At 37.6% G+C, this 19057-nt stretch overlaps 1 protein-coding gene across 5 annotated transcripts in view; it reads left to right on the plus strand.

Moving 5' to 3' along the window:
• Positions 1–6096: 6096 nt before the first annotated feature.
• The window catches only part of jak2b (Janus kinase 2b), a 31461-nt gene continuing 18500 nt past the window's right edge, over positions 6097–19057 (plus strand). Inside the window, exons 1-11 of one of the 5 annotated variants that reach the window (XM_041999829.1) lie at positions 6137–6154; positions 6503–6588; positions 9762–9808; positions 10214–10450; positions 10887–11010; positions 11125–11242; positions 15214–15359; positions 15665–15956; positions 16142–16261; positions 16380–16537; positions 18222–18333. In XM_041999829.1, the coding sequence (XP_041855763.1) occupies positions 10219–10450; positions 10887–11010; positions 11125–11242; positions 15214–15359; positions 15665–15956; positions 16142–16261; positions 16380–16537; positions 18222–18333 (1302 nt within the window). In that variant the 5' untranslated portion in view covers positions 6137–6154; positions 6503–6588; positions 9762–9808; positions 10214–10218. Of the gene's footprint in view, positions 6589–9761; positions 9809–10213; positions 10451–10886; positions 11011–11124; positions 11243–15213; positions 15360–15664; positions 15957–16141; positions 16262–16379; positions 16538–18221; positions 18334–19057 lie in introns of all 5 variants that reach the window. The other 4 variants (XM_041999827.1, XM_041999830.1, XM_041999828.1 and 1 more) reach the window with 4 other exon arrangements.

The following is a 19057-nucleotide window of genomic DNA, read 5'->3' on the forward strand; positions in this document are numbered from 1 at the left end:
TTGGAGAGCACTCCTTCCGGAGACTCCCTCATTCTGCTGGGGGACTTCAATGCTCACGTGGGCAATGACAGCGAGACCTGGAGGGGCGTGACTGGGAGGAACAGCCCCCCTAATCTAAATCCAAGTGGTGTTTTGTTATTGGACTTCTGTGCTCGTCATGGACTGTCAATAACAAACACCTTGTTCAGACATAAGAGTGTCCACATGTGTGCTTGGCACCAGGACACTCTAGGCCGCAGTTCGATGATCGACTTTGTAGCCGTGTTGTCAGACTTGCGGCCGCATGTTCTGGACACTCGGGTGAAGAGAGGGCCGGAGCTGTCAACTGATCACCACCTGGTGGTGAGTTGGTTCAGATGGTGGGGGAGGATGCCGGTCAGGCCCAAGCATGTTGTGAGGGTCTGCTGGGAACGTCTGGCAGAGTGCCCTGTCAGAAAGAGTTTCAGCTCCCATCTCCGGCAGAGCTTCAATCATGTCCCGGGTGAGGCGGGGGACATTGAGTCCGAATGGGCTGTGTTCCATGCCTCTATTGTCGAGGCGGCCTCTGTGGCCATAAGGTCGTCGGTGCCTGATGTGGCGGTAACCCCCAAACTCGTTGGTGGACACCGGCAGTAAGGGATGCCGTCAAGCTGAAAAAGGAGTCCTATCGGGCCCCACGCTGGATGGACTACATCTCTCGGCTGGCCTGGGAATGCCTTGGGATCCCTCCGGATGAGCTGGTGAATGTGGCCAGGGAGAGGGAATTCTGGGTTTCCCTGCGCCTCGACTCCAGATAAGCAGCAGAAAACGGATGGATGGATGAATAATATATTATATTTGTTTTTATTGAGTATATTTGTGGTGTAGAGGGAGCAGGACTGGTTTCCAGTTGTTGGAGGGAATTAGATAGCACCCCTTCACACTTTTAGTGAAGCAGTCTGTTGTGAAAGGAGCTCTGCAGGGTGGGCAGTGTTTGGGAGGGGGGTCGGGCGGGAAGAGGGGCTGTTCTTTACATGGATGAGAGCTTACCCATTATCCTCCTCTCTCCCACCGCTTCATCTGGGTCCCTGGGACATCCCAGTAGAGAGCTGTATTGTACTGCAATGACCTAGTACAGTCAAGCCAACAACTGATGCAAACTGAATATATCAGATCGAGGAAAATCCGTCATTCATCAATGCATCCGCCTTCTGTTCAGTCTGACAAAGGCGGACAGTGGATGGCCATTGTGTCTGTTAAGTCAGTTAAACAAAATAATTAACTAACTACAGATTAGATTACACTTCTGTGATGGGAAAATTATCATAAGCATCACTTCTAAGTTGTTTTTCTCATGCTGGCCTTCAGTTTGATCATTAATTGCACTGTTTTGTTCCAAGGTGTATAATCTTGTACTCCAAGTTATTTTCAATCATTTCCATGTTCTTCACTTATCCATGTGTGTGTTATCTGTTTGCACAAATTACTCCCTACAACTACAGAGAAAGGGTGAGAGTTTTTGTTTCTCACCCTGCAGAACTGTCGGATTGGTTTCTATATGAATGTCAGAACTTTCTTGCAAGAAATAAGTATATCAAATACACTTCAGTTGTTTTTCTTTTTTAATGACCCACTACAGAACTTTTGCAGATTTTCTCGGCTAATTGACTGCTAATTCAGCATCCATCTCGTATCTGTATTGTTAGCTCTCTTCAGCCAACACCGCACTTTTGATTCAAATCTTAGGCTGTTTGCTCCTAAATTTCACTTCCTTTGGGGAATTGTGAACACACAAACTAACTCTGATTGAGATCAAAGAAGTGTGAAATGCAAATCTCAGTCCACTTCAAGTGCAGCACATACAGGAAGCCACAAAGCAAAATGCATTGTGGGTTCGGAGCACAGCATTTAAGATAAACACAACTAAAACATTCACTTGTGTGAGATGACAGTTCTGCATTGCTGGGAGAAATGCCTCACAGTCATACGTGGAAGAACTAGGTAGAAGTTCTGATAGTGCCACCTCTGGTTGTGACAGGCACGCATTATTTTAAAGGTCCGGTTCTTATGAATGTTGCAGCATGAACCACACTCGGTCCTGAAGAATGTTACACCCCCCCACCCCACCCTCAAATGAACCATGTCCCCAATTGTACGAGTCTAGCAGACTATCCTGCTGTGCATGCACCCTAAAAGACAGTCTTATCTTGACTTTCGTCTTATCTCTCACACTGACCCCCTCTTCCTTTTCTTTTTTTTTTTTTTCCTTCTCTTCCTCCCATATTGCCTTCTTGCATTTCTTTGCTGAATCAGCCACGGTGCACTTTCAAAATGGTTGCTGTGTTTATGTCCACTTGTCAGTGTGCAGTGTGGTGTGTAAAACATAGCTCAGCTGCAACATCAAGTGGAAGAAAAAGTTGTGAAGAGATGTTTTCGGCCTTGGGACGTTGCTTGGGACGCAGCAACAGATCCAGAAATGCACATAATATATGTCTTTGTGCCATCAAATGAGTCCAGAAACTACAGAGTTCTGAGGTCAGAAAGCTACATAGTGCCTCTTTATTGGCTGTCAATTGATTGTAAGTTGAAGAAAAAATTTACAAAGTATGACAGACTATCTTTGAAACTTTCACAGTTTAACTTGAAAGTAATAAAAATGAACTCATTTGAAATCTTTGTATAAAGACTGGAAGTAGAGCGGGTCAAGGGGCTAAAACTTGATGTATTTTTTGAAAGGATGAAAAAAATAAGCTTGGGAGGTCCAGGTAAAACATTTAGAAACATTTACAAAAAGCCATGATGACAATTTCTGAGTACTGAAATTTTTTGTTTAAACTAATCTAACTGCTTTTGGTGCATTCATAATTGCCTAAAACTGAGTGGCATTAGTCTTCCTGTCATACTCTTGGCAAGAAAGTCTCCAATGATTGCTTCAGCAGTTGTTTACATTGTGCAATGTTTACAGTAAAGCTTGGTCTTTGCAAGGTTTAAAATTTTGTTCAGCCTTGTTCTGCCTTTTAATGTGACCGGTGTGTCCAAAACTTCTCTGAATATCTCATTTTAATTTATTTGCTCAATGGAAACACATAGAGATATGCAAAAGCATTATTAGAATTTTGGATGGAGTTGTAACCTCCTATTTTTATTCTTTAATATAAAACTATAATCTTGCAGCCCTTTATAAAAATGAACTCGGAAATGAGACAAATCAATGTCATCATTTTGGTAGATGTCAAATAGTAGAAACTTTTTTTTCCAAATAATAAGAAGCTAACAAGTCAAAGGTTATATTTCAGACTTCCAGCAACAGATCAATAGGGTAACAGAAGCAAAGTAGCAAGAGCAAACTTTTAAAAATGAAGACCCAACTATGTTGAATGAAAATCAAGATAAATGATATCTGAATACATTTTTGTAGTACTCTTCTTGAAATCATTTTTTTTTGTCCTATCTTCTTTACTTCCTTTTCTTCCATCACCCCACCCTTGTTTTCTCCATTTCTTTATCTTTCAGTTCCCCATCTTGTTCTTTATCTTCCTCTTTATCCCTCCCTTACTTTCGTTTCCTCCCTTCCCAACCTCCCACTCTCTTTCGGTCTCATTTTTCTCCCTCCACCTCCTTTGTCTGCCGTGGACAAACCGTCTGTTTTAGGTCTACCACAGGGATAAGTGTTGAAGCAGAGCACAATCTCCTGTTCTTGTACATTTGTGTGTATGCATGTGTCAATGTTTGTGTATGACACCTCAATACCCCAGGAGTCTCCAGTTCATTCAAGTGTGCATGTGCTTGCTAATGGGTTTTGCTAAAGTACATGCATGCATGCTTTGCAATAAGGTGTGTGAATCTGTCTTTCTGTCCAATCAGACATCTACTGTTACTACAGTCCTCAAGTTGTTACTAACCTATAGTTCTAAACAGATGGATTTTCTCTTTAATTTAGTCATGTCAGCTGCATGGGTGGCTTGTCATTTAGCCAGAAAGAAAACTCTCAACAACTATCAATTGGCATTGACATGCAAATTGTTTGCATGCATTTTTCATGGGCAACAGGACGACACTTGTGTCTGGTCTTGGTTTTTGCTTTAGTTTGTTTTTTTAACGGACATTCATCCCGATTATCTGTCGAGCACCAGCTTAACATGAGTTTGACTTCTATCAACTGTAGATGCCTGGAGATTCAATTAGTCCTGGAAGAAGCACAACTTTGACTTTTAACACCTGCTGAAATAGATTTTAAATTTATTTAAAACTTTGTAATGTACTGTAATGCAAATGTAAATGTAATTAGGTCTTTCATCCAAATCCACTAAAATAAAACAAAAGTTCTTGAAACTTTTGTTTCATCTTGTGTAGAGTTATAAAAACTCAACTATCTTTGTAAACCAAAGTGAGCTGGTGTGCAAAGTCAAAACGCTATTTTTCAGGTCAGTAAATGTTTATGTCTCTAACGATTGAGCTTCTGATTTATCCTTCTAGGTTGTTCATGGCTTAGGAGGAAATTTCAGAGCAGATTCAGAAAAACAAAATTGATAAAATGAAAAGAAGTTACTTAATGATGAAGCAGTGTTTGATTAAGGCAGCTCTTTTTGAAGAAATAGGTTCGCTCAACTTTTGATATGAATTAGTACCATATAAATTCAAGTAATCTTTTAAGGCAAGTGTGATTATTCCAGAAACACTGTGAATTGTAAAATGAATCAGCAATAGAAACTTGACAGAATGCAGGAAACAACATATTTTAAGTATTGACCAAAATTTCCATATTGCTTTCACAAAATCAGTATTTCTTTCAAACTAATATAGGTCTATCATATCTATTGTTTTATTTTTTCCACATTACATCGTTGCTGTGTTGTAATTTGTTCATCTAGTACAGCATGGATTCAGTGAATGGCTATAGGTAAGCTTTTTGGTTTCCTGGCAAAAAGTAAAGTATGTTGGAAAGTCATCCAGTGTGAAAATACTGCTTTCCTGGACGCCTCACATATGTATATGAAATTTACTGTGCTTTTGATTAAAGGGAAAATTATGTGCAACTGCACTCCACAGGAGATAATAAGGAGTAATAATAAAAGAAGTGACAAGAAGTAACAAGTAGTAAAATAATTGTATGTTTTGCCAGTGACTGTTTGTTTCAGCATGTTCTCACAACATTCTGTCAGCCTCTGTTTTATTCGCTTTTGTTTTGAGTAGTTTGGTGGATTGGATAATTGCACTCTACCTCAGTAATAATGAACAAACTATTTTACATTGTCTCAATCAGCAACATGTGAAAAAACCATACACAGTCACAACACCCTGGCACCTCCCCCTCATGCTCGCCAGCTTTGTCACACACTGCTGTGGGATTGCATCCCATTCTTCAACCAGGAGTTCTTAAAGATCAACAAAGATTGCGGTGGTCAGTCTAGCATGTTCAGAATGCCCAAGCTGATCCCACAAGGGCTCAATGTTGTTGAGGTCTGGACTTCAAGCAGGCTGTTCCACCTTCTCCGTTCCCAAATTCTGGAGGGAGTCTGATAAACCCAGTTCCATGGAGGAGAGCATTGTCATCCTGGAAGTTAAAGTTAGGTCCAAGAGCCCAGTTTTGCACAATTACCACAGGCTCTACAATCTCAGTTAGATATGTCTGTCTATCATTCAGGTACTAGTCATCTGAACCCTTTCCTTTTATATTGTTTATTAAATTTGGTGTTTGCTTGTTTGTTTATGTTTAAGTTCGGATGTCAGTTTGCAGTTTACAAATTACATAAAACTACACAAATGCAATTACTTTGTGTGAATATAAACATACATCTGAACTTTGTTAGAAGGACTACTGTTTAATATTTGAATTTTTATTGTGCAACCTATAAAAGCCAATTGTTCAGTTAGATAAAACTAATCTGTAAAAGCAGCAATAGTTAAAAAAAAATTTGATACAAATTAGAGACTTTCAGTAGTTGGCATTTATGATGAAAAACATCCAAACATTTTTTTATTTATGTGCCCTTGGCCTATTTACAGCCCCAATAACTAAGGTTTGAGTTACAAAAGTTGCAACGAAACTAATTCAGTTGTGACATTTCCGACAGTCTCTAAATACAGCATTAGTATGGTGGGAGAGGCTCGTTTGTTGACTCAGTCGGAGCGTCGGCTACGCTGTAGCAGTCACTGGCAAAGTAGCTAGCATTCTGTCAGAGTTCAGACAGTTTAGGTAACAATTTGTCAATTGTGTAGCTCTCTTTGGCAGCATGACCAGTGTTCTACTTTAGGAATATGTCTTCTTATAAAATGAACTATGTGTTATTATGCTAGTTATTTGTAAACATTGGTTTTAGCTAGCATTTTCATAAGTTAGACGATTGACAAGATAAACGCTGAAGTTCCTTCGGAAAGAGATGGCTAATGCTATGCTGACCAGAGGTAGCTTATGTAGCAGTTTAGTCAGTTAGCCAGCTGACTAAGACATGGAAATGTTAAATATTTCCATAAGGATTTAGATAAATAAATCACAGTTCATACGGTCAACAATTTGAGGGTCTGTCATTAAAACCGCAAGCAGTAGCTGTAAAACTGTGGTCCTGGCTGGTTGGTGGCCTTGGAAGTTAGCAGAAGGCTATTAGCTGCACGTCTGGATCATCTACCAGAGTAAGTATTTATTCTCAGTAATATTTCGTTGAGAGCCTTTATCCTCTATACTCTTAAACATGTGCATAATCAAATGTCCAATCATGGTTTGGTTTTTCTAATGTATTTACGTATGCAGTCTATACATCATCTAACGTTAAACGTATGTTGGTGGGGGTGTGAGTTTGCTAGCGTTGAGTTATTTATTGAAGCTACAGCTAACCATGGCTCATAAGATCAAGGCCTTGATGAGATGGTTCTGTTGAAGAGTTGAAAACATTTGGTATATTTATAATGTGAGAGTCGAACTAGGAGCATGTTACTTGGCATGTTATTTGATACGGCAAACCTCTGAGTGAGCTTTAAACCTGTCACACAAACACATATTTTGCAGAAGATACACTAATGATTGAAGAAATATTCTGGTCCTTTACATTAGATGATCTATCAGTACAGCAGGGCAAAAATACTCTTGTACTAGTTGCAATCTAGCATGAAAAACATTACTGTAATAAAGGTACAAAAGAATAAGTAGCTTAATCTTAATGAATAATTAAAGTACTATTCAATCCCTCTGAGTGATATTTAATCTGAAACAACTTGATCAAATTACTAATGGATGCAGCATGTGTGAGCAGTATGTCACCATTGGAGCCTTTATTTTAAAAGCATACTCGGTGTTATCTAAATGTGATATCTAAAACTTGACTACGCAATGGTCAAAAATCAAGGGGTTTAAAAACAGTATTTAAGCTGTGTGCTGTAGTTAAGAAACCCCATTTTTAATTTGCTATGCAGAATCTTCATCCTCAGAATAAACTGTCTTTAAGGAAAAAAAAGTAAGGAGTTGCTTATGAAATGCAGTGGAGTAGAGGTATAAAGTTATCTGAAATTCAATATTTACTGTTTTAACAACTTAACTGTCCCATTTCCTAAAGTAAAATGAAAAGTTTTAAAATGCAGTCAAGTTTACCTTACAGTGTGAAGAAAAACTGAAACATTTCCTGAAACGGAGCCTCAGGAACATATTTGATTTAAAGTCACACATGTATGTTGCCTAGCACCCCTTGACCAGCTTTGAAGAACAGCAGTTCACTGTTCACAGTTCACAGAACACTGTTCACACTATTGTTTTCAGGAACAATTTCCTTGCCTTTACAGCATATATAAGCTCATCAGCCAACTGATAATCAAGATTATTAAAATACACTTTGATATACAGTATGTTCATCACTTGGTACCCGAAGGTTGCCGGTTTGATCCCGGCCCGTCAAGCTCATGTCGGGGTGTCCCTGAGCAAGACACCGAACCCCTAATTGCTCCTGATGGGTCATGGTGAGCGCCTTGCATGGCAGTTCCCAACGTCAGTATTTGAATGTGTGTGTGAATGTGACATATATGTAAAGTGCTTTGGGTAAAAGCGCTAAATAAGTACAGACCATTTACCATTACTTGCTTTTTTTTATTTTTATGTTTTTTTATACAGTTTTTAAGCTGTTGTTCTCAACAGTGTCGTGCTAAGCTTTATATCCATGGTATATATTTGGAGAATGTTTTTATTTCCCTTTCCTGATTGATCAATTTTAAGTGCAATTAGACTGTCATTCTGTGACATACAACATGAGAATGCAATCGGATAAGAGTTTTCATTTCAATGCTAGTTCTGACTACATGCTTTCTTTTCACTCAAAGATAATTCATAAAGATATTTGATGTGTTAACTGACCACTGAGTATGAGAACAGTATTATTCACCAAGTATGGGAACAGATTTTTTTGCAAGCAGGTGTTGTCTCTTATATAAGTAAAAGTGTTGGAATAAGTAGGTAGTGATGCACGATATTAGATCTTTGGCCGATATCCGATATGCCAATGTTTTGCAAGTCATTTAGCCGAAGTCTTGTTGGCCTGTTGGCAAATGCATACTTAAAAAAAGAAAAAACTGAATGGTATTATATTCACTCCTTGAGCAAAATAAGACAAATATTTAAACTTGCATTATGTGCAACATGTCAAATTAAGTCATGACTATTGTTTAAAAAAAAAAAAAAAAAGATATGTGCATCCAATCATACTTAAAACAGCCTTGGATTGTGTTCTCCCAGCACCTGTTATTTTGTCGATTACATCTGATTTACAGTATTTAATTTTGAAACTGATATCGGCCAATACAGATATTGTGCAGATTATATTGTGCATCTCTAAGAATAAGAAAAAGTAATAAAATAAAATAGAGTGGTATATAGTGGTGCTTTTAATTTACAACACTATTTATCTATATACAAATATACACTATATACAATAAATGAGCCACATAAAAAAACATGATCGTGATGATTGTGAAAGGTGCAACTGTTAGCTGTTCAACTGTTCAGGAAAGGGACTACAGTGGGGAAGAAGCTGGTATAATGCCTGTTAATCCTGGTCTGAAGGGTTCTAAGGTGCCTGCCAGATGGGAACAGTTGGAAGAGACTAAGCAGTTTTATAGAAAAATGAATTCGCACACAGTCCTGAACATTTTTTTTATATGCAGTAGCATATAAAATCACAAGTGCAGTGTTCATGCTTTGTACACTATTTTGCAGTGGATACATTATAATGTGCATTGTATTGATTTAAAACATGAGATCGGCCATCAAGGAGCATCATCCTCCATTCTTTTCATGTTGTACACAAACAAAGCAATTTCCCAAGTGTCTCTTTTTGCATTATGCCTTGCATTCTCTGTGCCCTGTCTAGATAGATTTATGTACATATTGCATCCCTCAGTTTTTCCTGCCATAGCAGATCTCCTGAAAAATAATATAAAAAGTCCAGACCAAGCCTTTGTACATTCTCCTGAAAATCCCCAATGTTCATGGGTAAAATAACTTCTAAGTGTATTTGCTCTATTTCTTTGTTATATTTAATAGTGGTGACAGGACTCCAGTAACAACATAACCTGCATAGTGGGTTATGGTTGTGGAAAGAAATACTCCCAGAAGTTAATAATATTTTAGCTCTCAATGCTGTTGGTGCATGGTTTCATTTAATTGTCTTTCTAATTAAGTGTGCATTGGTTATGTTTACATTAACTGGTCTGGACTGAACAAACAATACAGTTCAGTGTTTCCTGAACAAGGTGCTACTTCCATCAACCTTTTTTTGTATTTTAAAATGTCCATAGCCTTGATGGAAACCCTGTCTCTGTTTTAGGGACAAGAGAAACACAGTGAGCTAAAAAGGCTGCTGTCCCAAAGAGTGTATGTATTTATTCTGTTTTGCTTCTACCAAGTAAGGAAAGTATAATAAATTAAGTCTAACTGAAGATGGTATGTGCAGACCTTTTATTTTGAGGTATAATCATCAAAAGGAATCAAAACAGCATGTTGAAATATAACAAAATGACAATGATGGGATAAAAGTCTCTATATTCCATTCACAAAGAAGCGTTTGACTATGTTTCGTAACTGTCACTCGCAGAATTAGATTTACAGATTTTGTAACCTTTTTCCTGACAATGGTTCTTCTGTACTGCATCTTTATGTAAGACTTTGTTACTCTATGCAACAGTTTATATCATGTACCCTGATCATGATATTAAATTTGTACGAAGATGAAGCAGCTGCTGTCATTCCTACTGACATTTTGCTTTCAACTGACTTAAGGGTGCATGTTGCTGATGGCTTCCCTGCCAGCCATGGACACTATGACTAACTCATGCCCTGCGGTGCATCAAAATGGCACCGCCCATCGGGAAGCTCCAGACACAAGGCCAGCCACTGTAGTTCTGAGGCTTCATTTCTATCACAGCAACCAGGGAGCAGCCAACTGCAGCTTTCTCAGCTACCCACCTGGGGATTATGTGGCTGAAGAGCTGTGTATAGATGCAGCCAAGGCATGCAGTGAGTACTCAAACTGTGCAAACTTGCATAAAACACCCCTATTTGCATAGTTTATTGTGACGTGTGAATTCAAAGTTAATGTATTACTGTCTTGTTTTCTCTTTATCTTTTTTTTTAAATAGCATTGCTTGTTTTTGTGTGTACTTATGTGCATGCAACTGTGTAAAGGTGGATCTTTTAAAGCAGTTCTAATATGACACTAGTAATCCACAGCAAGGCCATGTAAGGGGGTGAGACTAAACTCACCTGCATGTTATGTGTTTGATGATAAACCAAAGCACAACTGACATTTTAGACTGTATTTATTGACCTTGTTTTCACCTGTGTGGGTACTTAAAACAGTTTTCTTATGTGTGTCCTGCTGTATTGTAATATGTATATCTGGTACAAGCTTCTAGAACATAATGTGCAATTTTTTTCCATTCCTACAATGCAGGTATATCACCTTTGTACTGCAGCCTTTTTGGTCTCTTCCGAGAGCGAGATCGCTTGTGGTTTTCACCCAACCACATCTTCCAGCTTGATGATTCGGCTTCTGAAGAAGTGTTTTTTAGAATACGGTAGCATACATTATTTTACCTCTGCATGTCCCCTTACATGTTTTTATATATATATATATATATATATATCCCTGTAACTAAATTTCTTTATTCCCCATAATCCCATAATGGCAGGTATTACTTCCCTGGCTGGTACAGTAGTGGAGCATCCAGAGCTTATCGATATGGGATCAAAAAGGGGACAGAAAGTCCAGTTCTTGATGACCTTGTAATGTCGTACCTCTTCTCTCAGGTAAGCACCTACACGTAACCCCCTTGATGGTATTTAAAATAATAGGATTTTGTCTCTTAGTATGTGTGTCAGTTAAAAAAAATGTACATACTAGAGCTCAGTCAGTTGTCCCACACCCCAATGCAATATCAACAGCGTTTTTTTAATTATATTTGGTATGCTGGTTCAAATTTTATGCATAGATGGATAACTTTGTTTCATAACAGAAATTTGTCTGTGATTAAATTATTGATGTTATTTAAAAAACCACTTTGTGCTATTTAGAACAGTTAGATAAATAGATATGTAACACCTGCCAGGTTTATTTTTTCTCTCCATTCCATTCACTAGTTGCCCATGCATACAATCAGAGCTGGCACCTTCAGTTAGTTTAGTTTGATACAGAAAACTTATTCTGTGGAAGAAAAGAAAGAGGCCTTTTCTTGCATGCAAAAATAAAAACTTGTGTGTGCAACATTTGGTAGCAAAAGAAAATGAAATCTTCACTTTCTTTTGTACATTCAGAAACTTTTTCTTTGCGGCTGTTGTCTGTAAACGCCCATAGTTCCTGTCTTTGTCTGAGACGCTCAAAACTGCAGCACAGATTTTCACCATATAAAAATAGTCCATTGTGGATGCCTGTAAGGCTCAGTAACTGACATGGCAAATCAGGAAGCTTCTCTTTGGGACTTTGGGAAGTCTCAGGAGTATTTTATTGTTTGGTAGAATTTGAACAGATGTAACATTTTAGGTGGAGTTCTGAACATGTCAAAAGCTTAGCAGGTTTTTTTCTCCTCAAGTCAAGCTTTTTTTTTTTTTTTTTTTTTTTTATTGTCAATTCCCCAGATGTAGGGTGCATACAGGCCCATGGGGTTGCCAGGTAAACATGGTTTAAAAAGTTAAAACAAATGACATGGACAAGGACAACAACACTTGAAACCTTCTCAGATGAATAAGCAGAGCTCCCTACTCTTACTATCAAAAATTAATAATGGCCAACTTGCAGTAGAAAAATACATTTATAATGCAACACAAGACAGTAAAGACCCCTTCGTGAACTAGGGGATTATATGAAAGCATGCCTGTAGAAGTCTGCCCTGTCTTGGGGAAAGCCCAAAAGGCAATAGATTTAAAAATTTTGTGTTTCCTTACTGACTTCTTTAGTATTTGTCCCTGTGTTTTAGGACAAAGTACACAAGTAATGTGTACAGTTTAGAATTGTTTCCCCACAGTACTTGTGATTAAAAAAAAAACGCATAGTATAAGAAGGGGAAGAAAGATACCAGCTTTAAATAAATTATAAAGACGTTGCATGACACAAATTAAAACACAAAAACTAGGAATGACATTGCCATAGAAATGTTAGCAGTGTACATGACTCTAGTAACTAAAGTCAGAATTAAGACTGCAGTTGACCTCTTCTTGAACTAAAGGATTATGGGGATTTATGCCTGTGGAAATCTGCACGAGTGGCTTGGGCCTAAAAGCGAGAAGGAAAGCAGTGCTGGGGGAGTCATTTAAGTACACTGTATTTGCAGATATTGAGGCAGTACACATGCTAACATTCACGCTGGGCAGATGTTGTTTTTACTTTTTGAAGGATGTGTTGGAATTCTTTGCAGTTTAATCAGGAACTGAGCCTCTGTATGTGATAAAGACTGGCTACTGGTCCTTGCAAGTTTAGTTGTGCATTTGCTAAGAAGAGTAGGCAATATGAGCAAAAGGAAATTGAAAGTCTTAATTTTAACTGAGAAATTATAGCAAATTTGCTCATATTTATTTGTTTGTTTATGAATGCTACCACTTATGCCCCATATCTTCATAAATGTCCATTATTCAAGTAATCTAACAAAGACGTAGTTAAATAATGCACTGTAGTTATTTTTGCTTCTGCGTGCTTACACTCATAGCAAGACCAAAGTATAAATGAATGAATAAAGGGAACATAAAAAAGATCCAGTGTTGCCTTGTAAATCGGTTGTGTTTTGTGTTCACACTGATTTAAGTCTAACAAGAGTTGCAAAGCTGACGTCAGATGCACGTCATGTTTGCAAGAAAAAAAGCTCATTGATTGCCTATTTGTTATCCGCCTATCCTGCATCATTATTCATATCTGGACCTACAGGGAAAGAAAAAGATGAAGTTTGTTACAGTGACTGCAAACTAGGCATGCTGAACATACTTAAAGCTGTTATTTACTCACACTTGAGGCTCCAAAAAGCTTGAGAAAATGATGAATTTATATGAGCATCTGTCATATTGGAGAAGGAAACAAATTAAAGTGTGAATAAAGATATAAGCATAATGAATTTAAATAAATTTAAATAACTTTTGTATCTTGTGTCACACATTCAGCCAACCTGCTTTGCAGTAACCATAACAAAGCCATGCTGGTTTACTTGGAAGCCGAATGAGATGCCTTTTCTGGTTGTGGTTCAAATCAAAGATTTTATATGCTTACAAATGAATCAAAATCACCTTTGGTGCAGACGTATCTTGTAATTGTTGGTCTACTAGATGTCTTATCTATGTACGCTTTAATGAAATTATTATAATTTGCATGGAAGCTCAATATTCCAGGCAAAGTTTTGTTAAGGCATGGATAAACACAAATGCTGGCAGACATTTCCTTGAACTTTGATCTGGAGTTGGGACTGATACGATCCATCAGGACTGGACTCCAATAATGATGTAATTCACGGATCGGATATCAGGCTGATCCACCTCACCGATCCACAGAAGGGCCTTGCGTGGTCCCCTGTTTACAAATTATAATTATTATGTAAGTAAAGAAATATTTCAATTCAATATATATATATATATATATATATATATATATATATATATATATATATATATGTGTGTGTGTGTGTGTGTATGGATATATATATATATATATATATATATATATGTGTATGGATATATATATATGTGGGTGTGTGTGTGTGTATGGATATATATATATATATATGTGTATGGATATATATATATGTGTGTGTGTGTGTGTGTGTATGGATATATATATATATATATGTGTATGGATATATATATATATGGATATATTTTAGTCTGGAAACATAAAAAAGCAAGACAGCAACTTGAAATGTGTGTACAGCCAAATATTCCGGGTTTCCAGGGTAAAACATTGCTCAGCTAAAAAGGGAAGTGAAAATGGTGCACCAGAAACTTGCTGAAGCGTTCCAGCAAAGCAGTGAACTTCCAGCAGAGAAATGAGAAGGATTAGCTGACAGAAAAGTTGCTCCAACTCTGCGTTCTGGTCAATTAGCCTCTATGTGTTAATGATAATTCTGGAAAAGTCCGCTTTCTAAAATGCTGTAATCCAGTGTGACAAAGCGACTCACATGAAGGTAAAGGAAGATGTCAGAATCTCCAGCTTGGGCTGTTTTACTCGTATGCTGCAGCCTGTTAAGCATGATTGGCTAATTTCACAGCGCCGGGTTAGTGATGGTTTTACTAATGCAAGTTAAACCGTGGAGCATTTTTAACATTAGCATAGTCTTCTTTTGCTCTCAGACTATCTACTGTTCCCACATTATTCAGATACATCTCGGGTCCATTTCAACACATTCTCTTGGACTTGTGTCTTGTTGCTATCTAATTATAACTACCTTTGTTTTTTATTAAGAGTATGAAACAACTACAGACATTATTTTAGTAGGTTCTTTCTTATAAATTATTTTGGAAAACATTTAAATTGGACTAATTTTTTTTTATCAGTTGCTCTCATGTGTAAGAAGTGATGTGTGGTTTACAACAGCCAAATGAAACTTTACACAATGACAACAGCAAAAATGACTATTATCACAAAACTGTCCAAGCAAAATGATTTGGTATCAGAAAACACTGATATCAGCCGATATCCAAATTTCAGATATCAGATCGGAACCCCCAAAAAGGTGCTTCTCTGCTTTGATCACATGTGTAGTATTTTTTTCTTGAATCCATTTTATTCCTCTCATTTTTATGTGCAGTGGAGAAATGACTTTGTGAATGGTTTGGTGAAGATTTCCAACTCCCATGAGACTCAAGAAGAGTGCCTTGGTATGGCTGTGCTGGACATGACAAGAACGGCTAAGGAGAGACAGATGTCACCCCTGGATATTTATCACACTATAAGGTACTCACAAAAAGAAAATAAACTGCTAAATATACACTCTACATTAATTATATTGTTAAATGTTGAGCACAATTATCATATTAATTCTCTGTTGTTTATGTGGGGGACCATTAGCCCTGTATTCTTTAATCTTGTTTTAGTGAGCAACATCTTTTGTTTTCTGATTTTGCTCAAAGAACTGCAAGAGAACAAACATGTTCCACTTATGCTTCTTGGTGTAGGAATGCCATAACCTGAAATATTTCAGGAATTTTAGACATATGGATTTATGCTGACACAAAAAAAATCTGCTTAATTTCTTCCAGTTACAAGTCCTTCTTGCCAAAGGACATGAGAACTCAGATCCAGGACTGCAATTTCTTAACACGTAAACGAATCCGCTTCCGCTTCAAGCGCTTTATCCAGCAGTTCAGTCAGTGTCGGACCACAGTCCGCGATCTGAAGCTCAAATACCTCATCAGCATCGAGTCGCTGGAGAAAGCCTTCTACACAGAAACCTTCGAGGTCAAGGATCCATCCAGCGAACAGCTCATCATCCTGGTTGCAGCAGATACTGGAATACAGTGGTGTCGAGAAAAATTGAAAGATTCTGACCAGGTTGGTACCTGCCAGCAAGTTTTTGGATATATCATATAATTTTAAGCTGATTTTCATGCAGAACAATGTAATATGTAATGTAGTCTTTCATACCAAAGTAATTATACCCAAAATTATATTATTCATTACTGATTTTTATTGAATAATAACAATAATAATAATAAAATCTTTTGTCATTTGGCCAGGAGCTGCAGACTTTGTGTGACTTCCCCGATGTCACTGACATTAACATCAAACAGGCCAGCAAAGAGGATGCTGCAGAAAGCCGGATGGTCACCATCAATAAGCAAGATGGCAAAAATCTGGTCATTTTTCCTTAGAAACATCTTCCAGATATCACTTTGAAGCATTAGTTTCACTCAGTTGTGTCTGACAGAATTCTAGAGATTTTAATTGTTATGCTCTTTCTTTTTTTATACTTAGGAACTTGAGTTTCCCAACCTGTCTGAAGCCCTCTCCTTTGTTTCCCTGATTGATGGCTACTATCGACTGACCACAGATGCACATCACTACCTTTGTAAAGAAGTTGCACCTCCAAGACTTGTTGAGGCTTTATATTCTCATTGCCATGGCCCCATTTCGTAAGTTTAAGAAAAACATTAATATAAGTTTGCTGAATTAAGTGACAAGGTATAAAATGTGTTCTTCTGTCATTTAAAAAAAAATCTGACGTGGTTACTTAAGTCTTACCTTCAATTTTTGGTAACTAATCCAGAGAGTAAACTAATAAGTTGCTTGTGCAAGTCTTAAGCCAGCTTCAGTACTCATACTTTAATGTGTCTGTTTGATATTTATATCAATCTTACATGTACTATTTCATTGCACTGAGCCACAGAGCTAGAATAAAACCACAGGAACTGCGATAGTTTGAAATTTTAACAATAAGACCAAAGATAGAAGGAGAGATTGTGTGGTTACAAGTAGAACAGAATGTGTGTGTTATGCATCAGAAACATTGGTTTTTAGCAGATAAACACAGTTCTTTGTGAGAGACAGCTAGGGTGATGGAGATGCACTTACTGGTTGGGCATCATTGAGATTTTAACAGTTAAAATTCTCTGATCAAGATGATGGAGAAAAGACTGGGTTTCTGTCACACAGCGCTGGAACTAGAGTAGATAGATTCTGTCAGTCAGTAGATCAGTAGTTTAATCCATGTCAAAGTGTCCCTGGGCAAGAAGATCCCCACAGTACTTCCTATGTGTTAATCAATGTGTAAGTGTGTTTATAAGAACAAACATTGCATAGATTAAAAAAAGTGCTGAAAGCTGTATGTGTGGCTTGCTGTGTAAAAGCTCTCTATAGGTCCAGTCAATTTACCGTTTATTTCAACACAAAGAATTAGGGCTGCAACGATTAGTTGACGTTGTCGACAATAGCCGACAATAAAAGTAGTCGACAACTAATTTACCCGTTGACTATTGTTGGCAAAAAAAAAAAACAAACAAACAAAAAACTACAGAGTGAGACACTGTGTTCTTTCCTATCTCTGCTGAGAGTTGCACAAGCTCAATAAAGTCTGCCAGGGGAAAAATATGGTGGCCGACCAGGGAATAGAACAGCGGTAGAGGACATCAAAAGTCTATAATAACTTCACGTTAGACTTACAAAATAAATTAAATACATGTGAGGTTTGTAAAGTGGACCTTGCATACCACGGAAGTACGTCTGCAATGCTCGAACGTTTAAAGACGAGGCACGTCGGACTACCCCGAGTGAACGGTGCTTAATTAAATCAGGTCTCAGGCTAGCTCAAACATAGTGTGATAATGCAACCTTGATGTGGACTGTCTGATCTGAGATGGCCTTGTGTATAATCTCTGTATGTGTGGGAACTGTGTCTCTCACCATGTAGCCACAGAAAAAGGGTACTATGAATGCAATTGAAGTTGAAAAGTTTAGCATTTTACTTATTGCTACAGAGGAAGGGAAACAAATGTTGAGGTCATGCTTCTATGCTGCGGTCCTGCACTTTTAACAGCAGTTCCACAAAACAGCTTTCAGCATATAGTCGTTTTTAAGAGTATATCACTAATAATTCTTTAAAACAGTTAGCTTGGCCGTGTTTAAAAAATCCAAAGACATGCATGTTAGGTATGTAAGTAAACAGGTCTGTCTTGTAAAAGAGACTGCATGTCTCATTGGGACTACCTGTATAAATAAAGGCTAAGAAAAAAAGTATTGCTGTAGTGGTTTTCACATATATCCTCTGCTAGCAGGTAATAGTATATTGCTTCTGAAAATAATTTTCTTTTTTCGTTTCAGAGTGGAGTTTGCTGTCAACCGCCTTCAAAAGTGTGGCAACAAGCGGGGGTTGTACATTTTAAGATGTAGCCCCAAAGACTTTAACAAATATTTTTTGACTTTCCCAGTGGAGGTGGGTATCATTCACTACTGTGGAGTTATTTCACCTTCTGAAAACTAAATATCTTTCTCTTCTTGTATCTTCTTCAAAATCATTATAACTCTACTTTGACTGCATTTAAATTCAATTCAACTCAATTCAGCTTTATTTTGCCTTTTCACAACTTTGTCATTTCAAGACACTTTACAGATATAATCAAGTCAAGCCAATTCATGGAATTCATCCAATTAACACAAATCCTTTTTGGTCCTTTTTATAATAACTGTGTCCATACAAGCTAATAAATAGCTTATCAAAGGGAACCAGTGGATTGCATCGAACCTTGTCCTCAATCTTCCATTCTGAGCATGCATGAGGTGGCAGGCGACAATGGAAAGGAAAAAAACTCCTTTTTTTTAAACAAAGAAAAAAATAATTCTGTCAGAACCCGGATCAGGGAGGGTGGCCATCTGCCTTGACCGGTTGGGGATGCTGGGTTAATGCCTCTCCCCTGTATTGCTGTCAATATGACGCCAGTAAACTACACATTTTTCTTTAATTCATTGCTGTTGCTAATTGGAGAACACAGCCCCTCATGGGCCCAAGTGATTTCGAACCTTACTAAAGTTTGTTTTTTTCCTTTCTTTTTCATCAATGCCATTTGAAAGAAAGAACAACTTCCGCTGGCTTTTTGGCCTTTTATATATTTCTAATTAGTATATTAGAGGAGCATAAATAAACATGTCTGCTGTTGCAT

The sequence above is a fragment of the Melanotaenia boesemani genome, chromosome 11 (genome assembly GCF_017639745.1).
Source record: "Melanotaenia boesemani isolate fMelBoe1 chromosome 11, fMelBoe1.pri, whole genome shotgun sequence".
NCBI classification, from domain to species: domain Eukaryota; kingdom Metazoa; phylum Chordata; class Actinopteri; order Atheriniformes; family Melanotaeniidae; genus Melanotaenia; species Melanotaenia boesemani.